Source organism: Drosophila tropicalis, unplaced genomic scaffold (genome assembly GCF_018151085.1).
Source record: "Drosophila tropicalis isolate 14030-0801.00 unplaced genomic scaffold, ASM1815108v1 contig_158, whole genome shotgun sequence".
NCBI lineage: Eukaryota > Metazoa > Arthropoda > Insecta > Diptera > Drosophilidae > Drosophila > Drosophila tropicalis.
In genome coordinates, this window is record NW_027172602.1 from 870,381 (window position 1) to 893,283 (window position 22,903).

General features: G+C 35.6%; 1 protein-coding gene across 1 annotated transcript in view; it reads right to left on the bottom strand.

The window, feature by feature from the left end:
* Positions 1–22,903, bottom strand: part of mgl (megalin) — a 145,506-nt gene that overhangs the window by 120,490 nt on the left and 2,113 nt on the right. Inside the window, 1 exon segment of the mRNA XM_068300171.1 lies at positions 1,104–2,268. Within this exon segment, the coding sequence (XP_068156272.1) occupies positions 1,104–1,509 (406 nt within the window). The 5' untranslated portion in view covers positions 1,510–2,268.

Here is a 22,903-nt window from a genome sequence, read left to right on the forward strand (position 1 = left end):
TGTAAAGACGTGCCTCGAGAGCTTCCCATTTTTTACTCTGTGTGACTAACGACTTGAAATTGCGCTTATTAAGACTTCCTGATTCATAATTCTCAGGCAACAAACACAACACAACTCGGCGCACTTTTTCCTCTTTGTCTGGCTTTTGTTCTCTCTCTCTCTCTCTCTCTCTGGGCTATAATTTAATAATTCTTTATGTTTTTTTGGGTTTTCTCTTGCCCCCCTCTTCTCCTGTGTCTGTGTTTCTTTATTTGGTGTAGGTACAGTACAGATTTTTCGCCCTTTCTACATTAAAAGTAAAGTGTTAATCGATGGCAATCACATGATCATTCTAATTGACAGTTAAAAAGAGTTTCTTAATGGTAGAAAGAAGAATCGGAGAAGTTCATATGATGTAGCCAAAAATTTTAAGTGCCTACCATTGAAAGCCTTATCTAAAAGTTAGGAAAAGAAACTTGCCAATGGAAAATGAAACCCAAAATATTAAGCTACTTCTCAGGAAGCTAAGAATCTTCTCTTCAGGGGGGCTTAAACATATTCTCATTCTCTTTTTACTTTAACTAACAGTGACTAACTTCTCTACTAATGTGACTTTTCACAGTGTAGGCAAATAAATTTGTTTCTCATACAAGTTTAAAAGTCACTCATAAGAAATGGAAATTTCAGATAAAATATCATGACGTTTAAATTTTCGTTTCAGTTGGTTGTAATTCCCAACTTGTTTTAATTCAGAATGGCCATTGCAGTCCTGAAGTCTGCTAATGATAGAACTTGGAGGTTCTTGTAATAGCTATACAGACAAACTGCTTACACTTTTCTGCTGCCTTTGAAATAATCTTAACTTAAAGTGGAATATTAAAGAAACTAATTGATTTTGAAAACCAAATTGTTGTTTGACATAAAGCCAAAAATAGGGATCTCAAATAATTGGGATAATTTAAAGGTCCACTATCTTTTAAACAAATTGCAAGAATATATATATTTTGAATTTCTGTAGAGTTTCAAACGAGAAGGTACATAAATTAAACAAACCTTTATTAAACTAGACTCTTTGTTCTTCTTCTTTCGCAACCCCAAGTCTGTTTTTGACAAGATTCACTCACCTGTATTAGCTTGACGTAGACGCGCCTCTCCCAATAGCGCTGCAGTGGCCGGATTATCCAGATTATTTATAAGCACTATGGCCATAAGGAGAGATATGGCCACTGAGCTGAGATGATGACAATTGCTGCTACTCCTGCTAAAGTTGCTGCTATTGTTGTTGTTGCTCCTCCAATGTTTGCTATATTTATGTGTTTGTTTTGTTGTTTTTGCTATTGTTGGTGTTGTTGTTTTTGTTGTTGCTGCTGCAGCGGCTGCTGGTCTTGTTGTTGTTGTTATTATTGATGATGATAATTCTGTGGTTAAAGCAGCCGCAGCGACTGGTGGCGGCCAACGTGAGCGCATTTTGGCCTTATTAGGTGGCTTACGACCAAATCCGAATCCAATGCCCACGGGCGTCGGATTCATTTTGGTTTCCACTTTTGCCCCTCTTCTTGGTCTCTCTTCTCGTTGTTGTTTTATTTTTTTTTCTTTCTTCTTTATTGGGCACTTTCTTTTTCGTTTGCTTGTTATCTATATATCTAACTCTTATTCACTCACGCACTCACTCTCTCTCCTTCTCTCTCTAACTATCTTTCTTTCGTTTACTTCTTGATGAACTTGTGCGTTCTGGTTTTATGTTGAACTCTTCAAAACAAAAACATAAAAAAAATTTGTTTGTTAATTAGACATAAGTAAATTAAACGCGTTTTAATTAATCAAATTTGCGTGATAACGCTTCTATTTAAAATTTATATAGATTTTTTTTTTTTTTTTTGTTATTTTTTGCTCGTTTGCCTTTTTGCCCTTTGCTGCGTTTTTCCTTTTTATTTTTAGCGCGTTTCGTTTTGGTTTTATATATTCTTTTTATTATTTTGTATGCATATATATTGCCAACTTTGTTAAAAAGTAAGAAAGATAAACGCTCTCTGCATCTCGCTTCCACGCAATCTCTGTCTCTCTCTCTCTCTCGCTCTCTCTTTGTCTCTCCCACTCACTCACTCTTTTGCACACACTCTTTTAACACTTTTTACAATAATTGAAAAACTTTTCTGCTTCTGAACTTTTTTCCTTTCGTAGTCGTCCTACTGCTTGAAACTTTTTTTGTATTTTTTTTTTATTTTATTTTATTTTGTATTTTTTTTTTTTTATTTTTATCAGGTCGCACTCAAAAAATTAAAATTAATCCTGCAACGAGAGAAAAAAGGGAAAAGGAACAATATTAAATCAAAATTATGCAAGAGTTTTTATGAGAGCACAAGGAGAAGGAAACAAAAAATTCAAATAGAACCTTGAACAGATTACATTAAATTAATAAAACATGAAAAGAAAATCTTTGCGGAATCAAGACTTTTGGATATCCTGCAAGGACCACATACATATGTATATATTTATTGAATGATTGCAAGATCTATAAATTTTGGGTCTATAAATGAAATAGATACATAAATGCTCCATTTGTTGTATTAAGGGGCAAAAGATCTAAAATGGAGGGGCTTAGGCAATAACGTTACTTTGCTTTATAATGATCCGGAATATGAATACTATATGTATATACACATTTGATAAGGAGTAAGGAAATTGTTGCAATCAAATAAGATATCCTGAAGTGAATGTAGGTATATTGATGGGGTATTGAGAGTGGAAAATCACGCACTCTAGAATCCACAAAAGAAGTCACAATGACAGAAAAAGTAGGAGCAACAATCTGTGTGTGTGTGTGTTTGTTAGAGGGGAAAATGGAATGGAAAACCATTGAAGGTATTAGACAAAGTGATCCAAGTGGTGGGTGTTGTTTGGCTGTAGACTGATTACTGAGCAAGCTGACAACAACGAGTCAATAAAAGAAATTGCTAATGTGCGCAAATAAAAATGGCACAAAATAGACGACACATGCGTGTCTTTCTATCTCTCTCTCTCTCTCTCTCTCTCTCTCTCTATCTATTTTTCTCTACGTCTGGTTAGACAATTGAAATTGAAAATCAGTGAAAACCTGTTTTCACACACACTCACACACATTCACATAGACAAGCACACCATGCATTATGCATGCAAGCGAACTGAGAGAAGAAAATGCATTGAAAAATTGCAAACAAAAAACAAAACAAAAAAAAAACATTGAAAAATAGAGGGTACAAAAAAATACAATTGAGGAAAAAGAAAATGAGAAAATGAGTAGTGTGCAGTGTAAGCTTAAGAGGGCAAACGAAATTTGTATACTCTTATTTTTTGGATAAACTAGAATACCATAACTAAAAGTCATACAATTGCCAAAAATATTTACTAGATTCAAAGTCGATTGAGCTTGTTATTATAATCTTACAGAAATGGCAAAAGAAGATCAGTAGAAAGAAAAAAAAACAGTTTAAAAAGTCGTTAGTGATTGTTCCTTCTCAATAAAGGACACTCAAAGCATTTAAAAAATTGCTGATTCTTATATTTTAAACATTATCTGCTAAGCAAACGAATTAGTAGACGGGATAAATGCAAACTACATTGCCAAAGAACATTGTAAAAACGACTAAAATGTATTTGTCTACTCTGTGGAAATAAAAGTTTTAATTTCCATTAAAAAAACAGATTTAATTCTTTTTTTTTTATTAAATCCCTGTGAGCATCATAAATGATGCTTTGTGGTTGGTTTTTTGTTCTGGTAAAATGATTTAATTGATTGCAACATGTCCTTTGTCTATTGCAATAACGATCCCCTGCAACCACTCGACCACTTGTCAGGGACTGCCTATTGGTCCGCTAAATATATGAGAAAATGATTACATTATGGAAAAACTTATTAAATGTTTCATTTGATTTCCTTTTTCATTAGAAACTTTTTGAGTAGAACATACTTCAGACAAAGGTTGCCAGCCAGGAAAGAGTATGGATGGAAGTAGTGGTATGAGGGGAAAATTTCCAAATCCTATATCAGTTGAAGAGCCATCAGCAAGCAGCAGCACCAGCAGCAGCCACAACAATTTTTTTGCCATTGCTGTTGTTGTTGTTGTTGTTGTTGCTCTCATGGGCCATAGTCAACGTCGTCGCCGCGACTCAAATGAAAAGTTACGCGCAATGCCGACCGCAAAACACCGCAAAACCAGGGTGATAGGCTTGATGGGTGGAGGACAAAGCAAAGCGTTGTGAATGGTGGCGGGGGTGGCGTCGCAGTGTGAAGGGGGCATGTAGTATACCGGGGAATTAGTGGGCGAGTATTCTAACTGAATGTGGGCGGTAAAATAGCAGCGCCTAGGCGCACCTGTCCGTTTTCATTACGGAAAGAATTGGCAAAAGGTTTTTTTTTTTTTTTGTTGAAAATCGTGAACGGAGGTAGGCAACTCCTCATTCTCTTTCACATCCGCAAACTTGTCTTCGGCCTCGTCCCCATTCTCGTTCTCGTCCTTGTTGTCGTTGTCATAACTTGAAATTGAAATGTGCAGCCAAGAGGAGCGGGCCTAACGAGCCAATCACGCGCCCATCTTTAAGCTGCCCCTTCAAAGTCTCCGCCCGAAAATCATTTTGAAGCTGGATTTATTGCGTGGCCGAAAATGAAAGAGAAAAAAAATACCCATTCTCACACGCTACGTGTAGGCATCGATTCTCCAAATACCCTGCAGACATTAAGAGAAATCAGCAGCTAAGTACAATCTTCGTTTTACACCTCCCGAAGAGACTGAAGACGACTTCTGGACGTTTTTCTATACTTATTTCTCAGAAATTTAATAGAACCCAATATATCCCTGTGACTGATATGTAATGGGTATTGAAAACCGCTAATGTGCGCGCTGAAAACCAGCGCATGAAGTGAAAGGCATTCTCCCTGTCGCCCCTTCGACGTACTGTCCGCCAATTTGCCACACTCCGCCCTTGGCATCAGGTGCGCATTATGTCAAAATATGAAATATGATAAGAAAAAAAAAAAAAAAAACACACGAACAACAAAAATAAATAAAAGATAATAACATAAAAAATATATATCAAATTTGAATTTTCTTCTTATTTTTTCTTTTTTATTTTGGAGTGCGCTAGGGTAAAAGTATTTATTGAAAGGAAAGCACATCAACGGAAAACCAACAGCGGAAAATCTTTTACTTTTATTACTTGAAACGAAATTGATATTGAATCTGTTGCATTTGTATGGCTTGTATGAAATCTCTCTTTAACTTTTTTTATTTTTCTCTATTTTTAAAATAGATAATTTCAGGCAATTTGAAAATGATTTCTAACCAAATAAGGACCTTTTTGTTACTGATTTGCTTAGCCTGTAAGAGACAAAATGATTTCAACAAGGTTATAGGAAGGACATTGCTAGAAAGTCCTCGCAGCTTCTCTAGAATATTTTCTACCAGGATATGATAATAAAATCCACATTTTTGTCTCAAGGAAGGCACTTTGCATTTGTATGAGGATTTCTCAATACTGCTCGACCTTTTTCTAACTTTTTAAAGTTATAAAGAGACGAAAAAAAGTTAAAAATTGTTTGAAATATCGATATTTAGTGGACTGTCCAGATTCCTAGGACTCCCCCCTGTACAGATCTGTCCAGATATACAAGTTCATATATATATGTGCCTATTGCCCATGGCATGGAAGTTATCTTCTGTTTATGGGAAAAGCAATCAAATTCTTATACAAACTTTTTGTTTCATAAGCTCTGTGAAGTTTTTAATTTAATTATTATTCTTTCTAATTATGTTTATTATAATTAGCTGACACGATCTGTTCCCCTCTTGAATATTTCCCAGCAGGTTTGTTTCGCTCACCTTCCCTGGGGTGAAAAACTTTCTTTAATACCATACATTTTGGCCCCTAACTCCAATTCAATCATTGGGTCAGCAGTTCTTTGATTTTATTTTTTGGTTTTTTTTTCCCGCATATATTCATATGTATACCTTAATTTAATATGTGTGTGTGTGTGTGCTTTTGACACATCGTGCTAAATAAAAAAAGAACAAAGAACAAGAACAGGTAATGTGACTTTGCGGCATTGCAGCACCCGTTTGTCTCTGCCCCCTCTCAGCACGAAGCTGTCAGTTTTATACTTTTCTTTGATGGTTGGCCAAGCTTTTCTTTCTTTGTCACGACTTTTGCTGCCTACTTGAAATTGTTGTTGTTGTTGTTGTTGTTTTTGTTTGCTTCTTTAATACCCTATACCCCCCGTAACTTGGAAATGGATGTTTTGAAGTTAAATCTTACCCCACCATATGATATTTATGTTCTCCATTTGCCAAAGACCTGGAGAAATGCAAGTCATTAGGGTGGCAGATTGATCGATAGGGGGCGCTAGCATGTTGTCGAGTGAGTGAATGGAATCTGTCTGCTTGGCCGACTGGCATCAGGTTGAGCTTTAGCCGATAATGGCGCCAGGGTGTTAATGTGAAAATGAGGGAAACCGTTTGCCAACCAAACCAAACTAACAATAAGTGGCGCCTGCAGGGTGCTAAGTGTATGTAAGTGATATTGCAGGGTATTCACAAAGTCATTGCACTAACTTGACATAGCTGGCTACCTACTGATTTTTATTTCTTTCTTTTTTTTTTTTATACTTCTTTTCTTATTTATTTTGCTGCTTTTCTTCTTTTGCCGCGGTCATGTGAGCTTAACTGTGTTTCTTTCTGCTTATTCTTTCTCTGCTACCCATAATATACATACGTACGTATGAGTATGAGTGTGCGTGTGTGCGTGTGTTTGTGTTTGTAATTTGGGTTAAATATCTTCGAGTTGACTTGGGCCCCACAAAACTGTGTTAATGGGTGAAGTTTATCCCCACATTTTGGGTTTTATTTTTTTATTTTTTCGTATTTTATTTTTTTCTCTTTAGTTGTTCCCCATTTTGGTGCATTTTGCATGGCCAACAAAATATGCGGTAAGCTATTTTCTTAACAATTTTGCCGAAATGTGCCAACACCGGCATACACACACACACACACACACACACACCACATACAGTATTTCTTGAAAGTTATGCAACACTTAACATAAATCAATTTCAATTTATTTATGTATTAAAATATAAATATATATATATATTTTTTTTTTGGTCTAAAGAGAGAATCATCAGAATTTTCTTCCATCTTGCCATACCCAACCCATATCCGCACTTCAGTCACCTGTGCGACAATGGCGAAAACCATTTTCATTGTATTTCCCTCCATGAAAATGGATTTGTGTATATACGAGTGTATGTGAGAGTGTGTGTGTGCGAGTGTTTGTATTTGTATTTGACCCGATTTACGGCTTCGATTTCAATTTTCTGGCCCATAGGCCAAGGGCGAAAGACCACTGAGAATTGTGAGTAGCGATAGAGAGAAAGACAGTGATGGAGGGGCAAGTGTATCGACGTGGAGCACGGGCAGAGCACAGCAGTAAAGTGCTGGAGTGGGAGTAGGAGTGGAGCAGGTTACATTGGGTAAATTGGCAAAAAAGAAAAAAAAAACCGTGCAAAAAAGTCCTTTTTGCCACTATTGGCCAATAGCGAAGGTTTTTTTTTTTTTTTTGTTTGCCTCTTATTTTTTACACTTTGTACTCGCACAATGACTAGGCTGGATGGATGAATGTATAGAGAATATCAAAATGGCCATTTGATAAAGTGAAATATTTTGTTTCAAACTAACACAAAAACAAAATAAATCAAAAAATTTTCTTTTTTAGCATTTTGTTTCTGTTATTTTAAATCTGTTGCATTATTGATTTAGCCATTACATTTGTTTTTTACAATTTAATCCCCTAAACACTTAAATAACCTTTGCGTAAAAAGCAACGAAATGTTTTTATTCGTAATTCGAAAATAACAATCGAGTGAAGTTAGAACCCAAAACTTTAAAAAGTAAGAGCAAAATGAAAAGTCTTTTCAATTGAGATTTTAAATCTTAATTTGTTGATCTAACAACAGCAAATCAACTATCGAAATTGTGGCCATTTCATAGTTTTAGTTTTAGTTTTTAAAGTAAAGTGAAGTGAAAACTACAAATTTCAGAATATTTTCAGATTTTGGTTTTGAAAGATTAGCAATAATAACATTGTATATACACATAATTTGGGCTTTAAATTTAAAGAATCAGCTTAAACTTGTTAGGATTGAGTGGGTAAGGGTATATCAAATACGGTGTGAAGTGTTTGTGAATGGCTCTCCGGTTGTTGATTCGAAAAACAAGAGAAGTTCTTTGGATAAACCGTGAGTTCAACTTGCCTTTGAGTTTTACAACGAAGTGAAATTTGGTTGTGTTTCTTTTTATTGGGATTCTTGGTTTTTTTTTTTTTTTTTTTTTTGGCATTTTTGCAAACAAAAATCTTTGATTTGTATACTCTGACTCTGACTCTCTCAATGGCCCGTTGGCTCATGTTTGTTGTTGTATGCAAAGGAACAACAAATAAAAAGAACGCACACAAATTTCCCCAGTGTCAAACATGGTGAGGACCTCTTAAGTACCCTGTCTTACTTGATTAACTTTTGCCAAAGTTTTCAAACTAATGTCAATTATTATGAATCCAAAAGGCGCCACCTAGCGACCAATGTAAATATATATAGCAAAGGAAAACATTCTAAGATACCCTTCACCTTGATAAATTACCGGTACAGGGTATTCAAAAAAGAAAATAAAAACCAAAAAGCCTTTTGGGGATTTTCACCACGATTATCCCTTTTGTGCACTCAATTTGTTGTATCGTGTTTGGAGTTCATCAGCTTGCCCTTTGAACTACCTGGCCGAGTGTACCTTGCTGACTGACTGACTGACTGACTGACTGACTGAGCTGGTTGTGAAGCTGAGTGACAACCCTTTCTCGACTGGGAATTATATGGCTTACAGCTTACGGGTTAGGCCGCTCGCTCTTTGTTTTCACACCCGACCTGTGACTGAAGCCTTGGCTATATAAAAGATTTATATTGTATGTATATCGGATATCCCCCCGTATACGTATTCGCACGTACATACATACATACGTCATGTGATATGCGACGACTGGCCATAAATTAAAAGCTCGACCCCATCGAGCCACAAAGAAAGAAACGAGAAGCGAAATCGCCAGCAGGAAATCGAAATAATAGATTCAAAGAGCCAACTAGAAGAGGGAATGAGTTGGCCGCATAGTGAAAGTGAGAGAGGAGGGTATGCCGTGGCGGGATGGCGAGGGAAACGAAGGGCACCAGTAGTTGGTATTGTAGAAATGAACCTATGCAAAAACCATTAATCACAATCAAATCAGTTGAGCAGAGCAAACAAACAGCTAGCAGATTACTTAAAGTCCCAACGAAATGCCAATAATAATAATAATAATACTTAAAATGCCATTTAGAGCGAAAGACTGAGATGGCAAATCAACAAAAAAAAAAAAAAAGAAACGAAAAGCAGGAAAACCCTCAGTCGACAGAGGCAGAGTGGAGGAGTGAAGGAGGAAAATTAAGAGATTTATGAGCAATCAAAGACCTCGACATGGGCAGGAGGTATACAAAGTGGAACTATTATATCTACAATGGCTACCCTGTGTCCCGGAGTAGTCACTTAGACGTATGAGCAACAGGTGAGTCTACTTCCAGTCTCGATCTTCGATAGAGACATATGTGATGATCAAGAATTATCTGTCAGCTAAAGTTTGTAGACATACGAAAAGGAAGAGGGCGACTTGTATGGGACTTTGCATTTCATCTTGTTAATGATAATGTCCTGCATGATGCAGGGTATTTTATAGTCATGGCATCGCCTACCATTTAGTCTAAGAAATAGTTGCAAAGATTTACGCACCAAGTAACACAATTAATGTTTAAAATGGAATGGCAAATGAGCTGAAGATTAAGTGGGGTCTAAATACACAGAAAAATATATTACAATACGTATATATACCTGTGTACATACATACATATATGTATGTAAGTTATTTCTATAGCTAAAATTGATTCTTGTTCTCTAACACTCACTCCCCTCTCGAATAAAGGTCAATTTTTTGACTCTTAAAAAGGAAGTTTCAATGGATGCGGGCGAGAACAGAGTAGCACAGAGATACAGAGATGGAGTGTGTGTGTGTGTGAGAAGAGAAGACTGGGTGATGAAAACAGAACAAGCTGCATCCGGAAAAATTAGTGAGCGGAAAATGAGGAATAGAGGAGAGTGAAAAAAAAGAGCACACTACGCTCAAAGTGAAAGCCAAGCCAATAGACACACGACTATATGGAATGATGGGGCATCATGAACTTGACAGCCAGCCCAAAGCACTTTTCAAAGGTGCAGGCGACAGAAGACACACCCGAAAGTAAAAAACAAAAAAAATACGTCCAAAAAAAAAAAAAAAAAAAAAAGATGAAGATAGACAAGAGACAAGCCGATGCCAAGGCGGAAATATGCTACAGTAGAGACGCTCCCCATCCCAAACCATACCATGTCATTCCATCAACCAACCCCGTCCACCCCCTTTTGCTCCCAAATCAGCCATCCCTACTACTTTTTACGGAGCAAGCGAAATCAGACAAGATTGGAAGGAAGGAACATTTACAGCTGCGCCCAATTTCAATTTCAACTCTGATAAAATACAACAATTTTCAATAACAAAATTGTAAAAAATAACAGCAATATCAAAAAACCAAAACCAAGCAAGGAGCAAAAGGTTTGAGTATATACACATATGCTTAAACAAATGGAAGATATATTTTTACATTGGTAACTTGATACCCTAAAGTTAATAAAGATGTTAGACCAATCAGACAAAAGGTAAAAATGAAAAGAGGCGAAGAGAGATAACCAAATCTTAAATGAAATTATAGATTGCAATGATTTTTTTAATATATAAACCAAACATCCAAAACATCCTTTTTATATTGATTTCTGTTTGTTGTTGTTATTGTTGTCATACTGATATGGATTATTCCAACCAAATGGCAAATGCAACCAATCGAACCGAAACCAATCAAAAATTTACAAAACTAAGAATAGGCAAAAATGCAAAAAAAAAAAAAACATTAATCCACATTTATTGAAATCAACAAAAAAAATTACGCCTGATGCAATGCAATTAGTAGTTTTTTTTTTTTTTTATTGCTATTATTTAATGCGATTTGTCGACCACGCCTTATCCATCACCCATACGCCACCGACATGCACAATTCTCTGAATCCCGATGCAATCACAGCCACAAAACTGAAATCTCATCAATCAATCGAAACTTGAAACATTAATAATAATATTTGTATATATAAAGATTACGTTTAGGAAAAAAAAACACACGCATTCACACACACACACACGAAAATTATGAAAAAAGTGGAATAATCAAATTTTAAAATTTTTCTTATTTTAGATATAAATGTTAATTGAACTTTTAATTAAACAAATGATTTCAGATTTATTAGATACTCTAGCAAAAATGAATGGAAAATTATTTAAGAGCAATAACAGATGATTAGGTATTAGTATTATGTTTTCGGAACAGATCATTAGAGATCATATGGAAAGTTTATCCAAATCGACACACACTAAATGATGCCAATTTAAGATGTTTTGAATAGATTTTGGATAATATTGCTTTTGCTTTAAATAAGCTTTATTATGAACGAATTGCAGACAATCCGAAAGAGTATTAATACAAGTAGATTTAAAGGCATAAAAACGAAAGAAGAAAAAAAAAACAGAAGTAAGCATTCACAAAAATAAATTCGTGTTAATTTTATAATTTCTAGTCACGTTCGTTTATTTGCTTTGTCTTTTTGCGTATTTTACGATTCGGTAAGAACAGAAAAACATATGATGGTATATGAATATGTACATACGCCACAACAATACATACAAACATGTACATATATATATAGGTATGTATATATATATATGGATATGTATATAAATACATAAGTGTGTGATTAAAAGAGACTTTGATTCCGATGGCAACTGATTCAAAATGCGCTCAATACTTAACACACCCAAAACAAAAACAAAAATATATAAATAAAATCCTATTACAATAAAATACAAGAAATACAATGAATATATTATTTAAAATCAAATATTTCATTTCCCACTACGTAAACGTTTAAGACTATAATCCCTTCCGGAGTGCTACTTGTGTGTGATTGTTTACATTTTGACATGATAGAACTTAATATTTGCATAGTCCATAGTCCTCAAAGAGAAATATGGATCAGATTTCTAGATTCAATTTCAGATCCACCTTGAATAAATTGTTTATTACAAATTATTTCTTTGAATTAAATCAAGTAATTGGAATATCCTGTTTGGTTTTTGATTATCGAACGTTTTGTTTTTGTGAATAAACATTGGCGGGGGCAAACTGTTTAATAGCATCTGATTTCAGCCGATGCGTCCAGTCTATATCACATTTCTGTAAATGTGAAGCCATAGAAAATGATTACAGGTCAAACAGCAGCAGTAAAAAAACAAAAACAAAACTGCATCGATAATTATTTTAATAGATCAGGTAGCCCACCCACTTTCCCCGCACATTTTCCACTATGACTCTGTGTCTGTGGGCTTACCTGTTGCCCAGTTGCCAGCTGGGGCGACTAATGCAAGGTTTCAACTTACTCAACGCGTACTTGTAATTTTGTATGATTTTCCCTATAAATGTATAAGCCAAATAAGCCAAACAGCAAACAGCGTATAAAGAGAGAGAGAGAGAAAGAGAAAAGGAGTCAAATTGGTTGCAATATGGATGAAATGTCGGTGGAGGGGCAGAGGAAGGCCACAGAGAGAAGGCGAATGTGACGACAAAGGCAACTTAGAAAAATCTCTGTAGAAATAATAATAACCACAAAACTAACGAAACGGAGACCAATAGACAGCGAAAACGACGACTACGGCGACTGCGATGGCAACGACGAACGACAAAAGGGTCATTCACATTGGCTATATCTGTATGTGTGTGTGTAAGGCACTAAAGCTCTCATAGAAACAAAAGAGAACCATTGGACCAAGGGGATCGTCGTTAGAGGGGTCCAAGCCAAAGTCAAGCAACAGGCAAAAAGCAGCGCCAACAAGTATCTGTATCTGATGCGACTCGCTGGATTTGTAAGTTATATTTTTTGAATACATTAGCGGCTAACCAAAAACGCTAACGCTAACCATTCCCTGCCCCCGCTCTCTCAAACACACACACTTAAAACTTCCAACAATAAAAATCAAATCAAACTTCTTGAAGGCCGAAAATAAAAATAAAAGAAATAAAAACACATGAGCGAAAGATCTCCAAGTAAAGAGAAAGAAAGAGAGACAGAGAGAAGAACAGATGATATCCAACAGTGCGATCATTAATTACACACAGATAACACTTTGGCCATTGGTCACAAGATAACATTTAAATATATATGTACCTACATATTTATTTTATTTTATTTTTTTGGCAACCATCAATAAGCAACAAAAGGAAACGTCAACTCACAAATGCTAAACATTTAATGTTCAAAATTCATCTAAACTTTAATATTGACGTCAAATGAAACTTCACAAAATTTATGGATAATGAGTAATTAACTTTTGGATAATCTATGAACGATCCCCCCGCCCCCTTATGACAATTTGATGGGCCATTAAAAACCAAAAACAATCTTCTCTCCAATGCATGAAAATTGAAAACAAAAACCAAAATGGTCAAAACCCGTAAATTCTTGGTTTTTTAATGGCATTATTTTTGCAATTTCTGCAATAAAAATAATAAACTATTTGCGAAAATGAAATTACTTTCAATTTTTAGGAAAAGCTTTATAATAAATAATAATAATTTTCAATATCAATTTGTTTTAAGTTTTTCTAATACTTTCGTATGTCTTTCTAAATTTATTTGCCTCATTTTAATTATTTATTTTAAAGATGACTTCAAAAACTTATGGTAAACGCTGATCTTAGTTTTTCTGATGGTTTGTTTCATGTTAAATCAATTAAAGATTTGGCCAATTTCAAATATCTACTAGGTATTATCTTTAACTCACTGGAATTAAGCTTCTTATGATCATTATCTTATATCGTTGAGGTTTTTGTTTGTCTCTTTCCATGATACATACACTCACTCTCCTTGTCCCCCTCTCTTTATTCGTCTTTAGAGCTTTGCTGGGTCTTTTTCTGTATGTATTTGTATAGGAATAGTAATAGTCTCTTGGTCGACGCTTTCTTTTTTCGACAGTTTAATGAACAGGAAACGGAAATCATTTTTGGTGTCTAAGTATTGTATGTACATACATGTTTACATGCACACGCTTAAGAGCGCTTGTGTGTGTATGTGTAAGACAGTAATGAGAAAATCAAAATGCCACTGCTCAATTACAATAAATGTCAAATAATACTATGAAATTCATACAAGAATTATTAATTTTTTGATATGTCGATGGGCTTTTATGTGCATGCATTTAAATACATTCGCTTTCAATTGAATTTACTGTCATTCCTGTAATATATTATCCTTTGTTGCTGGAATCTTTCAAATCGAAAGCTTATGGACTCTTCTTTTGGCTAAGAGCATTAAAAACCCTAAAGCTAATATTTTATCTGCCTTTTCTGGTTTTGTTTTTTGTTCATTAATTAATTGCATTTTATTTGGTTTTTGTTGCAGCAAGAATAATCATAAAATCAAGAGAGGTAAAACAGAGAAAAAAAGAACACACACACACACACACACAAAATTTTGTACATCATAAAAAAGTTGGACGTCGAGAGCATTTTGTATTGGCATTAATTTCATTTGTTCGAGCACCGCCAGCGTTTACCGTGCATACTAACTGACTATTAATGCGAGTAGAGCCAGCCAGCGGCTCTCCCGGCCACAACAATGGAACACAAAAGTTTTATAGTATATGAATACAGCATATGGCCAGGGATAGCGCCGCCGGTTGGTAAGAACATACTAAAGTTAGGGCTCACGACGATCGATGGGCGGTCGGGTGTTGAGAAAATGTTGAACAATTTATATGTTATAATCAAAATATATGTACACACATATGTACATACATACGTATGTAAATATTTCGTATTCCAAAGTTACAAATGGGCGAAAAATAATGCAAAATCCAAACAGTTGAAAATAATTAAGAATTTAACACAGGTTGTTAACGTGTTTGTGTCAGAGTATTTGAGGTAATTAGGCTTGTGTGTGTATGAATATACATACATACATACATAAGTATGTTCGTACATTCAATGAAAAACTGAACACAGAAAAGTGACCATGGATTGAAAATGTTTCTGATCATTATCATCATCATTTGACCTTTTATTTGGCATTTCTTTTCATTTGAGTTTTTGGTTATTTCTCTTTTTGGTTTATAGCCACTAATAAGCCCCATTGGGTCAGTGGGAATTTCGATGGTTTGAATAGTCAAACCGTTTTATATATACGCTCTCTTTTTGTAATCAAATGTTATTTGTGTTTAACAATGACTGATCATATGGATCCAACTGATTGACATTACTAATATACCCTGTTGGTTTTGGGTTTTGTTTTTTTGTTTTTTGTTTTTGGCAAGAGTATTTTGTGAAATGAAAACCGAAGCGAAACCAAAACGAAAACTCTGAACTGAAGAGAACTAAATTTAAAATTGCGCCTCGGGCCATAAACAAGAAACAATTGTTTTGAGAGCGTTTTTTGGCGAGAGCGTTGAATGGGGAGTAAAGTGGCAAAGTGGTGGGTGGAAAGGAAGGAGGTTAGTTCAAAACTAGTTGGCGGCTTGTATTGTTGTTGTTGGTGTTTTTGTTTTGTATAATTTACCTGCTACCTACGTTTCTTGATGAGGATGCTGCCAACTACAACTACAGCAACAGCAACAACAACAACAACAACAACAACAACGACAACGACGACGATGACGACGACGAAGTAGACGTAGACGTAGTCGACTGGTGTCTGCTCCCAAGCCCATTAAAACTGAACGTAAACCTAAAAATTAGGTTGCCACCATACTCTCACACACACACACACACACAGGCAAATATATGTCTCTCAGTCGTTTTGTCTATTATGCGCGTGTATGGGGCAAACTTTGACTCACATGGAGGAGGTTCGAGATGAGGAATACTCGCTGATAAAAAGCATTGGGCTCCCATTCCCGACAGGCAACATCAACTACAACAAAACGTGCAATAAATGAAGATGGTCCAGAACCATCTAGACCCTAGCACACCTACCCATATACCCCATCCTCTGCCACCCTCATACATACATCCATCCCTAGTTATATACATGTATGTATGTATGTACATACATATGTATGTAGATATACCTTTTGCCATTTCATAGCCCAAAAATAACGAGCATACAAAATTTATGAAATGCTTGCATAGAGCAGAGATAGCAGTAGATAGATAAGCAAAGGGAGAAAATGAGATAGAGAGATACATGAAAAATGCACTGAACAAAATACATATATTGTTAAATTATACCTAACAAGTGAAACTCATAAATGATATCATAAAAAACTTATATTCAAATCTTTTATCCCCCTGAACTTTTTAAAAACTGATACTTGGAAAAACCTTTTAGTTTTTTGCATATTTCTAAGTGATTCTAAAATAAATTTAAAAAAAAAGTGTCAACAAATTTCTTCTCAGCTTTAGTTAAAACTAATTGCATAAGTTGTGATATCATAGTTTGAAAGAATGTTCGTAACTTCTTTGTCAAACATTGATTAAGGTTAGCCTTTTCATGTGGTTATGAAATAATAATTATAATTTAAGTTGTTTGTTGATTCTCTCAGTGCAATTGAAATAAATGGCAATGAATGGCAAGCAATGCATTTTCTTATACCCCTATGTACTTATACATACATACATAGATCTAGTTTATATTTGAAATTTTTGGGTTTCTTTCTTTTGACAGCAAATGCAGGCATAGTTGGCAGTAAGTGCTTGCAAAGTACTCGTATAAGTAAATGAGTACTTTAAGTAGTATACCCGCAGTCCGACCAAAAACAGTAAACGCGCTCTCGCATATATTCGTAATGAGGCTCAATCTGCCCCTCCAAAAACCGTCATATACTAGTATGCCACAATTCACCGTCCACCATCGCCACGGTCTGTGTCTGTGTGTGTCTCTGTGTCACTGTCTTTCTCTCTACCTCTCTCTCTCTCTCTGTCCATTTGGGTGAGTCTGTTGTGGCCTGTCGTCCACGACGCTTGGCACAGACATCATCATACACAATGCCCAGATAAATTGCTAGAAGTAGCTACTAATTTGCAGTTAGTCGTTCAACAGAAAAATAGCACAAAACATTTGTACATAAGAAAACGAAGAAGAGGGAATAAACGAAGAAGGAAGAGGAGATGATGGTGATGGTGGCTATGGCAGAGGAAGGGGCTCTGAGAGTGGGAGTGGAAGATAGAAAACAAGAAACAACAATAACAACAAACAACAAAAACACAAACAACAGACTTCTATATGCCATGGCAATGCCATGCGCTTTGACTGCATCTAATGACACTAATAAAGTTGGCCACTGATGATAATCTGTCTCTGGCACTCTGGCAGGCACAGCGAGCCAAAGCCAGTGTTCTGAGCCCAAGCTTGGAGCCGTAGCTGAAGCCGCATTCAAAGTCAAAGCCAGAAACAGGCAGAACAAAACAGAAGAGAACATAACAGACCAGAAGACCAGCAGGATATGGCTATAAAAGATATAGCCAAAGCCACTGAGTAAAACAAGCTGAAATAATTTGTGCAACACAAGGCGGCCAATGCAAAAACGCCCCAAACTGAATACCCTGCAAATAAGTGCCAACTGCCATGACAATTGAAATCACTGAAACCAAAACTTGCCAACTACTACTACTACAGACTATACATATGTACATAGTCCTCAACACAGACATTAGTTTAACTAACGTTTGAATATAAAACCTTTTCTTTCATTCTTGTTTATATTCAAAGGCACTCGAGTTCCTGTTTATGAAATGTGTTAAGAGATTCAACAAAATGTTGCAAAGAAAAGTGATTTTCTTTTGATTTGATGATTTCTTGGAAAATATTTATGTAATTACTTATTGATTTCATTTTGAAGAATACTCCAATTTCATATTTTAGTGACATAAAGTCAACTTTTATTTATAAAACGGAATGATCGAACAAGATTATATAGAATCTAATTCCGTTTGCTCTTGGAGATTTCACCGATATCATGTTAGAAGAATATACTTTTACTACAATGACAATTTTCAAGTATGCCCCTTCGTGCAAGAATCGTTTAAGATAAAGGGAACGAAAAGGTGACATCTTTTATCTGCCTGGAAAACCCTCCATTTTGCTCATGCCCAACTTTATGGGAGGCACTGCTTAAGATCTACCGTTGGGCAATTTCAAGGTGCACTGACTGTAACAAATATCTTCATTTAACTTTTTTACACACTGCCAACGAAGATGCCGGGTGTTTGGCAATGGGATGAACTGGGTGCTGATGGTAATGGTGGTGGTGGTAGAATAATGCCCAGGACGAAGACCAACACCAGCATCAGAACACACAACCGAACACCATCTCCAGTGGCAGAGGCAGACAAACATCTCTTTTGAGCAGGTGAAGATGGTCGTTTGCCAGGGCTTTATTTTGGTTACCTTGTGCTTACACCTCCAACCTTACAACATGCTGTTTAGGTAGGGGCCAGACCAGAAGGTCTTGTTACTTACATTTTATGGCTGGACAGCGCGCAATTTTTCGGCAGGCTAATTTAAGTTTGCTTTATTTTGTTGTTAGGCAAATATTTATGATCGACTTTTATTTCTTTTCCGTCTTGATGTTGTTCTTGTTGTTGTTATTATTTGAAAACCCTTAGGGCAAGGTCGAAAATATTTTGGTGTGGGTGAACCTGTAATACTTTTGACATTTTGCTTTCCTTTCCCACCAACTTTGATAAAGTTCATTTGCTGCTGGTTCAACGCATACAATTTTTGTATATATATATTGTATATACATTTTCTGATCAGGTCTATAAGTTTTTGTAACTATCTTTTGGTCGTGATGCTAGTGGTAGTTGGTGGTGGCAGTGGGTAAACTTTTTTGTGTTAGTTAACTCTCTAAACTTTTTAGTCTGCTTACTTTTTTGTGACTTGGCCAGCTTGTATGCGGAGCAATAGTTGTTTCTTTTCTCTGCACTTTTTGCCATAATACTTTTTTTTTTTTTTTTTTTTGTAGGGTCCTCTTAATTTGTGTGCAAACTGATGCAAACCAATATTGAACTTTGCTGCAATCACTGGCCAACAAGCAAAATGTCAGCTCATTCATTAAGTTGGCCAAAAGGTTTTGTTAGCCCACCTTTTCGTTTGGCAGTTGCTAGTTGTTAGTAGTTTTGTTATTGGTAACTCTATGCCAAAATACCAACCGCATTTCTGTTCACTTTTGACTCGTCTGAGTGCAGAGGTATGTGTAAAATAATCCGAATATCTATGCAAAGGATTACAAAAACAACAACAACAAAACAACCACATACAAAAAATAAAAAAAAAAAAAAATATATATATATATATCAAAAGTTTATCAAATAAACGAGATTAAGAGAATCGCTTTAAAGTTGCCAGAAATTGAAAATGTTACCCTTTCGCATATGTCACATAGATTTAGATAGATTGAGTCTTACCGGGGGGGCTGGGCAATGTAAATTGCAAAAGTTTGTTATAAAAATTGACATAGTGAAATTAATATAAGCTGACCAAGACTTAAATTATAAAATAAGAGACATAGACATGTGGAGAACTGAGGATGTAAGGACTTTGATGAAAGCAAATCGTGAGTGAATGGAAACCAATGAAAGCCAAACGACAAAGGACTTAGATCCTTTTGATATTTTATAAATAATAATAATTAGCTTTAATAATTAGCATGAACCACTCAAATTTCGGTTAATTTTTTGTGTTTTTTCAAGGCCCTGCTGACAATCATTTGAGTCCCGCTGTTCCCCCTAAGTCTCCCCTTTGGCTCACACCATTAGATACCGTGTGTGTGTGTGTGTGTGTGTGTGTGTGTGTGTTGCTTACTTCTAGTCACAAGTCTCTTGGCAAGTTGTCGGATTGCTTTTTGCAGTCCACGTAGCCCACAGATGCTCTCATTCAGCAATAACAACAACTTCTACAATATTTCAAGATTTCTAATTTTTATTTGCCGCAACACACACACATACACACACACAGAAACTTATACACAACCACATAGCATGTAGCTTGTTGTTGTTGTTATTTCTAATTAAGTTTGTGTTTTTTCCAGATATTTTTTTTTCTCCCCTTAAACCTGTTTTCTTAGACAGAGGCGGCGCACTGTGGCAAAGTAACTGAGTAAGAGAGAGGATGAGTGGTGGCGGTGCTGGTGGTGCTGGCGCTGGTGGTGCCAGTGGCGGTAAGGGGAATTCTGGGGCTTCTCGGGATTTCTATATGGCATATTCTCTCTGATTGTATAAACATTATTTGCGTTTTATTGGCAAAATGTGGGCTCAAATAATTAACAAATAAATTATTTTTGCCGTGTGTGTTCTTTCATTTTGCTTTATTCCTAGAAAGCAAAAACAAAAGAAAAACAACAAAACAAAAAGTCTGATTAACTTTACGTAAATAAGAGCCAGGTACGCCAGGTACATCACCAGATATCGTATACATATATACAAATAGGTGAAGATGTATGTATGTATGTATGTATATTTACAGGTACAGTTGCTCACAAAAAACATTCACACACAAGTTGCAATTCGAGTGCAAAATAAAAACAGCAACCACACAAAAATCAGCGCAATATAAATTTCATCTCATGAGATGAGATCATTTGATAGAATTTCCACAAATCGACACGTTCCCTCGTTCCCGATAACGATAATCGATAAGAATGACCAGACAAACCGAGCGACACACACACACACACACAGAGAGAAACAATGCTTGGAAATCAACTGCGGAAACGGAAAGCGCGTCAACTTGATTAGCATTTTGGGCAACAAATTTGCCACGCATATGGCATTTGCAATTGGAATTGCAATTTCCAATTGGGTATTGAAATTGAAATTCCAATTGCAATTGCAATTAAAATACAATAGCGTTTCCTAATGCCCCAGCGCACACACTTTTCATCCTAGACATGGTGAATGGGTTGCTGGTGAAAATTCAAAACAACATCCTGGAAAATTTCTAAAACAAAATCCAAAATAAAACACAAAAAAAAAACAAAACAATTTACCCAATATATATGTAAGAAAAAGGGACGAATGCAGTATACCCTGCACTAAGTTCTGAATAAATTTCAGAAGCATCTGTAAACGTTTTTATGTTTAGTTTAATGAATATGAAGTCAAATAAGAACACCATTAAACTAACAGAGCAACATTTATCCTTGGTCTGAATTACAGAACAAACAGAATCAGAAATCAATTAATCATAGAATTATTCTATCAAAGAAATCAAATCAGCTACTGAAATTCAGTATAAAGTTCTTTTCTTTATCTTAATTCTTATCTAATTCTTAACACTCGGCATCAAAGTCATGCATATGACAACTGACTTTTATCCAGAATATTACAAATTTCTCTCTAGTGAATCCCAAAATGGATAATATAAATTGACCATCAACGTTTATTCAGAAGAGAAGAAGTATTAACTATCAAAGATAATTTAGAGATCAAAATATATTTGGCCCTACAATATATATTTAATTTTTTTTTGCATTTCGTTTTTCTCTCATCAAGTAATTTTCCACTTGAGTTTGCTTTATTGTTTAATTTGCCAAATAAGAATCATACAAAGTATAGAACATAAACAAAAATAGTAAACACATTTACAGAGGAATGCCACAAACATTATTTATGTATGTATACAGAGAGATACATTTTGCATTGGGCCAAGATTGTTTAAAATTAAGAGGATAGTTTACTATTTTCCACTTATGTCTACAGATGCCAGAAAATATCTTTTGATTGTGGTAATACATCATATTTCTTTCAGTGTACAATAATGTGAATTGGATCTCAGTGTATTTTAAGATACAAAAAATGAAAACCAAAAAAAAAATATTGCCATGCAGATTACCTGACGCTGCCAGTCAGCCAGCCTACCTATCTACCAGGCATTGGCATTTGCATATGGATTTGGGATTTGAGGGTCTGTTTGGACTCCTCCAGACCCTTACTTTACACTCCCTTACCATCTACACCCCCCTCTGGCCGTAACACTTGGCCAACTCGTCACTTATGTATGTATGTACATATGTATGTATGTATGTATGTATGCTGAAAAGAGCTGGCATTGCAATTTGTCAACATGACAAATACCAAAAGACAAAAATAACAACAACAACGAAAAAAAACTGCAGTTGAGTCGAGACTAAACGAGACGAGTCGACTCGTCAGTCAGCGAGACAGTGAGACAGACCGTCAAGCATCAAGCAGCCGCAGCAGCGACTGATTGGCGAACGACTGCTAAATGTATGCATGAAAAATGCATTAGAGCCCGCCACAGGAACAAAAGCAAACGATGGCGACAACGACAATGAAGATGACGATGATGATGATGATGATGATGATGATGATCATCATGTTAATTTCAAAGACCAGATATACTCAGGTTTACACACATACATGGGTTTACAAAATCACATTCAAGTAGTTAGAAACCTAAACTGATCTCAAGTTTGTTTTTTAGTAGTAGTGGCAGTAAAAAATTGTACTAAAAAATATTCAAAACATTTAGCTAGACCTTTTAATATACTTAGTTGAGTTTGTTACAGTGTGCAAACGGAACAACGTAATGATGACATGACACACAAGGAGTACAACACAGCCACAGTGTTGGCATCAATAGAGAAAAGATGTCAGTTGGATGGGGAGTTAGATGCTGGTGAAGGATTTGACAATGCATTAGAACTAAGCTGGCAAGCAAAATGTTCATTGTGAAC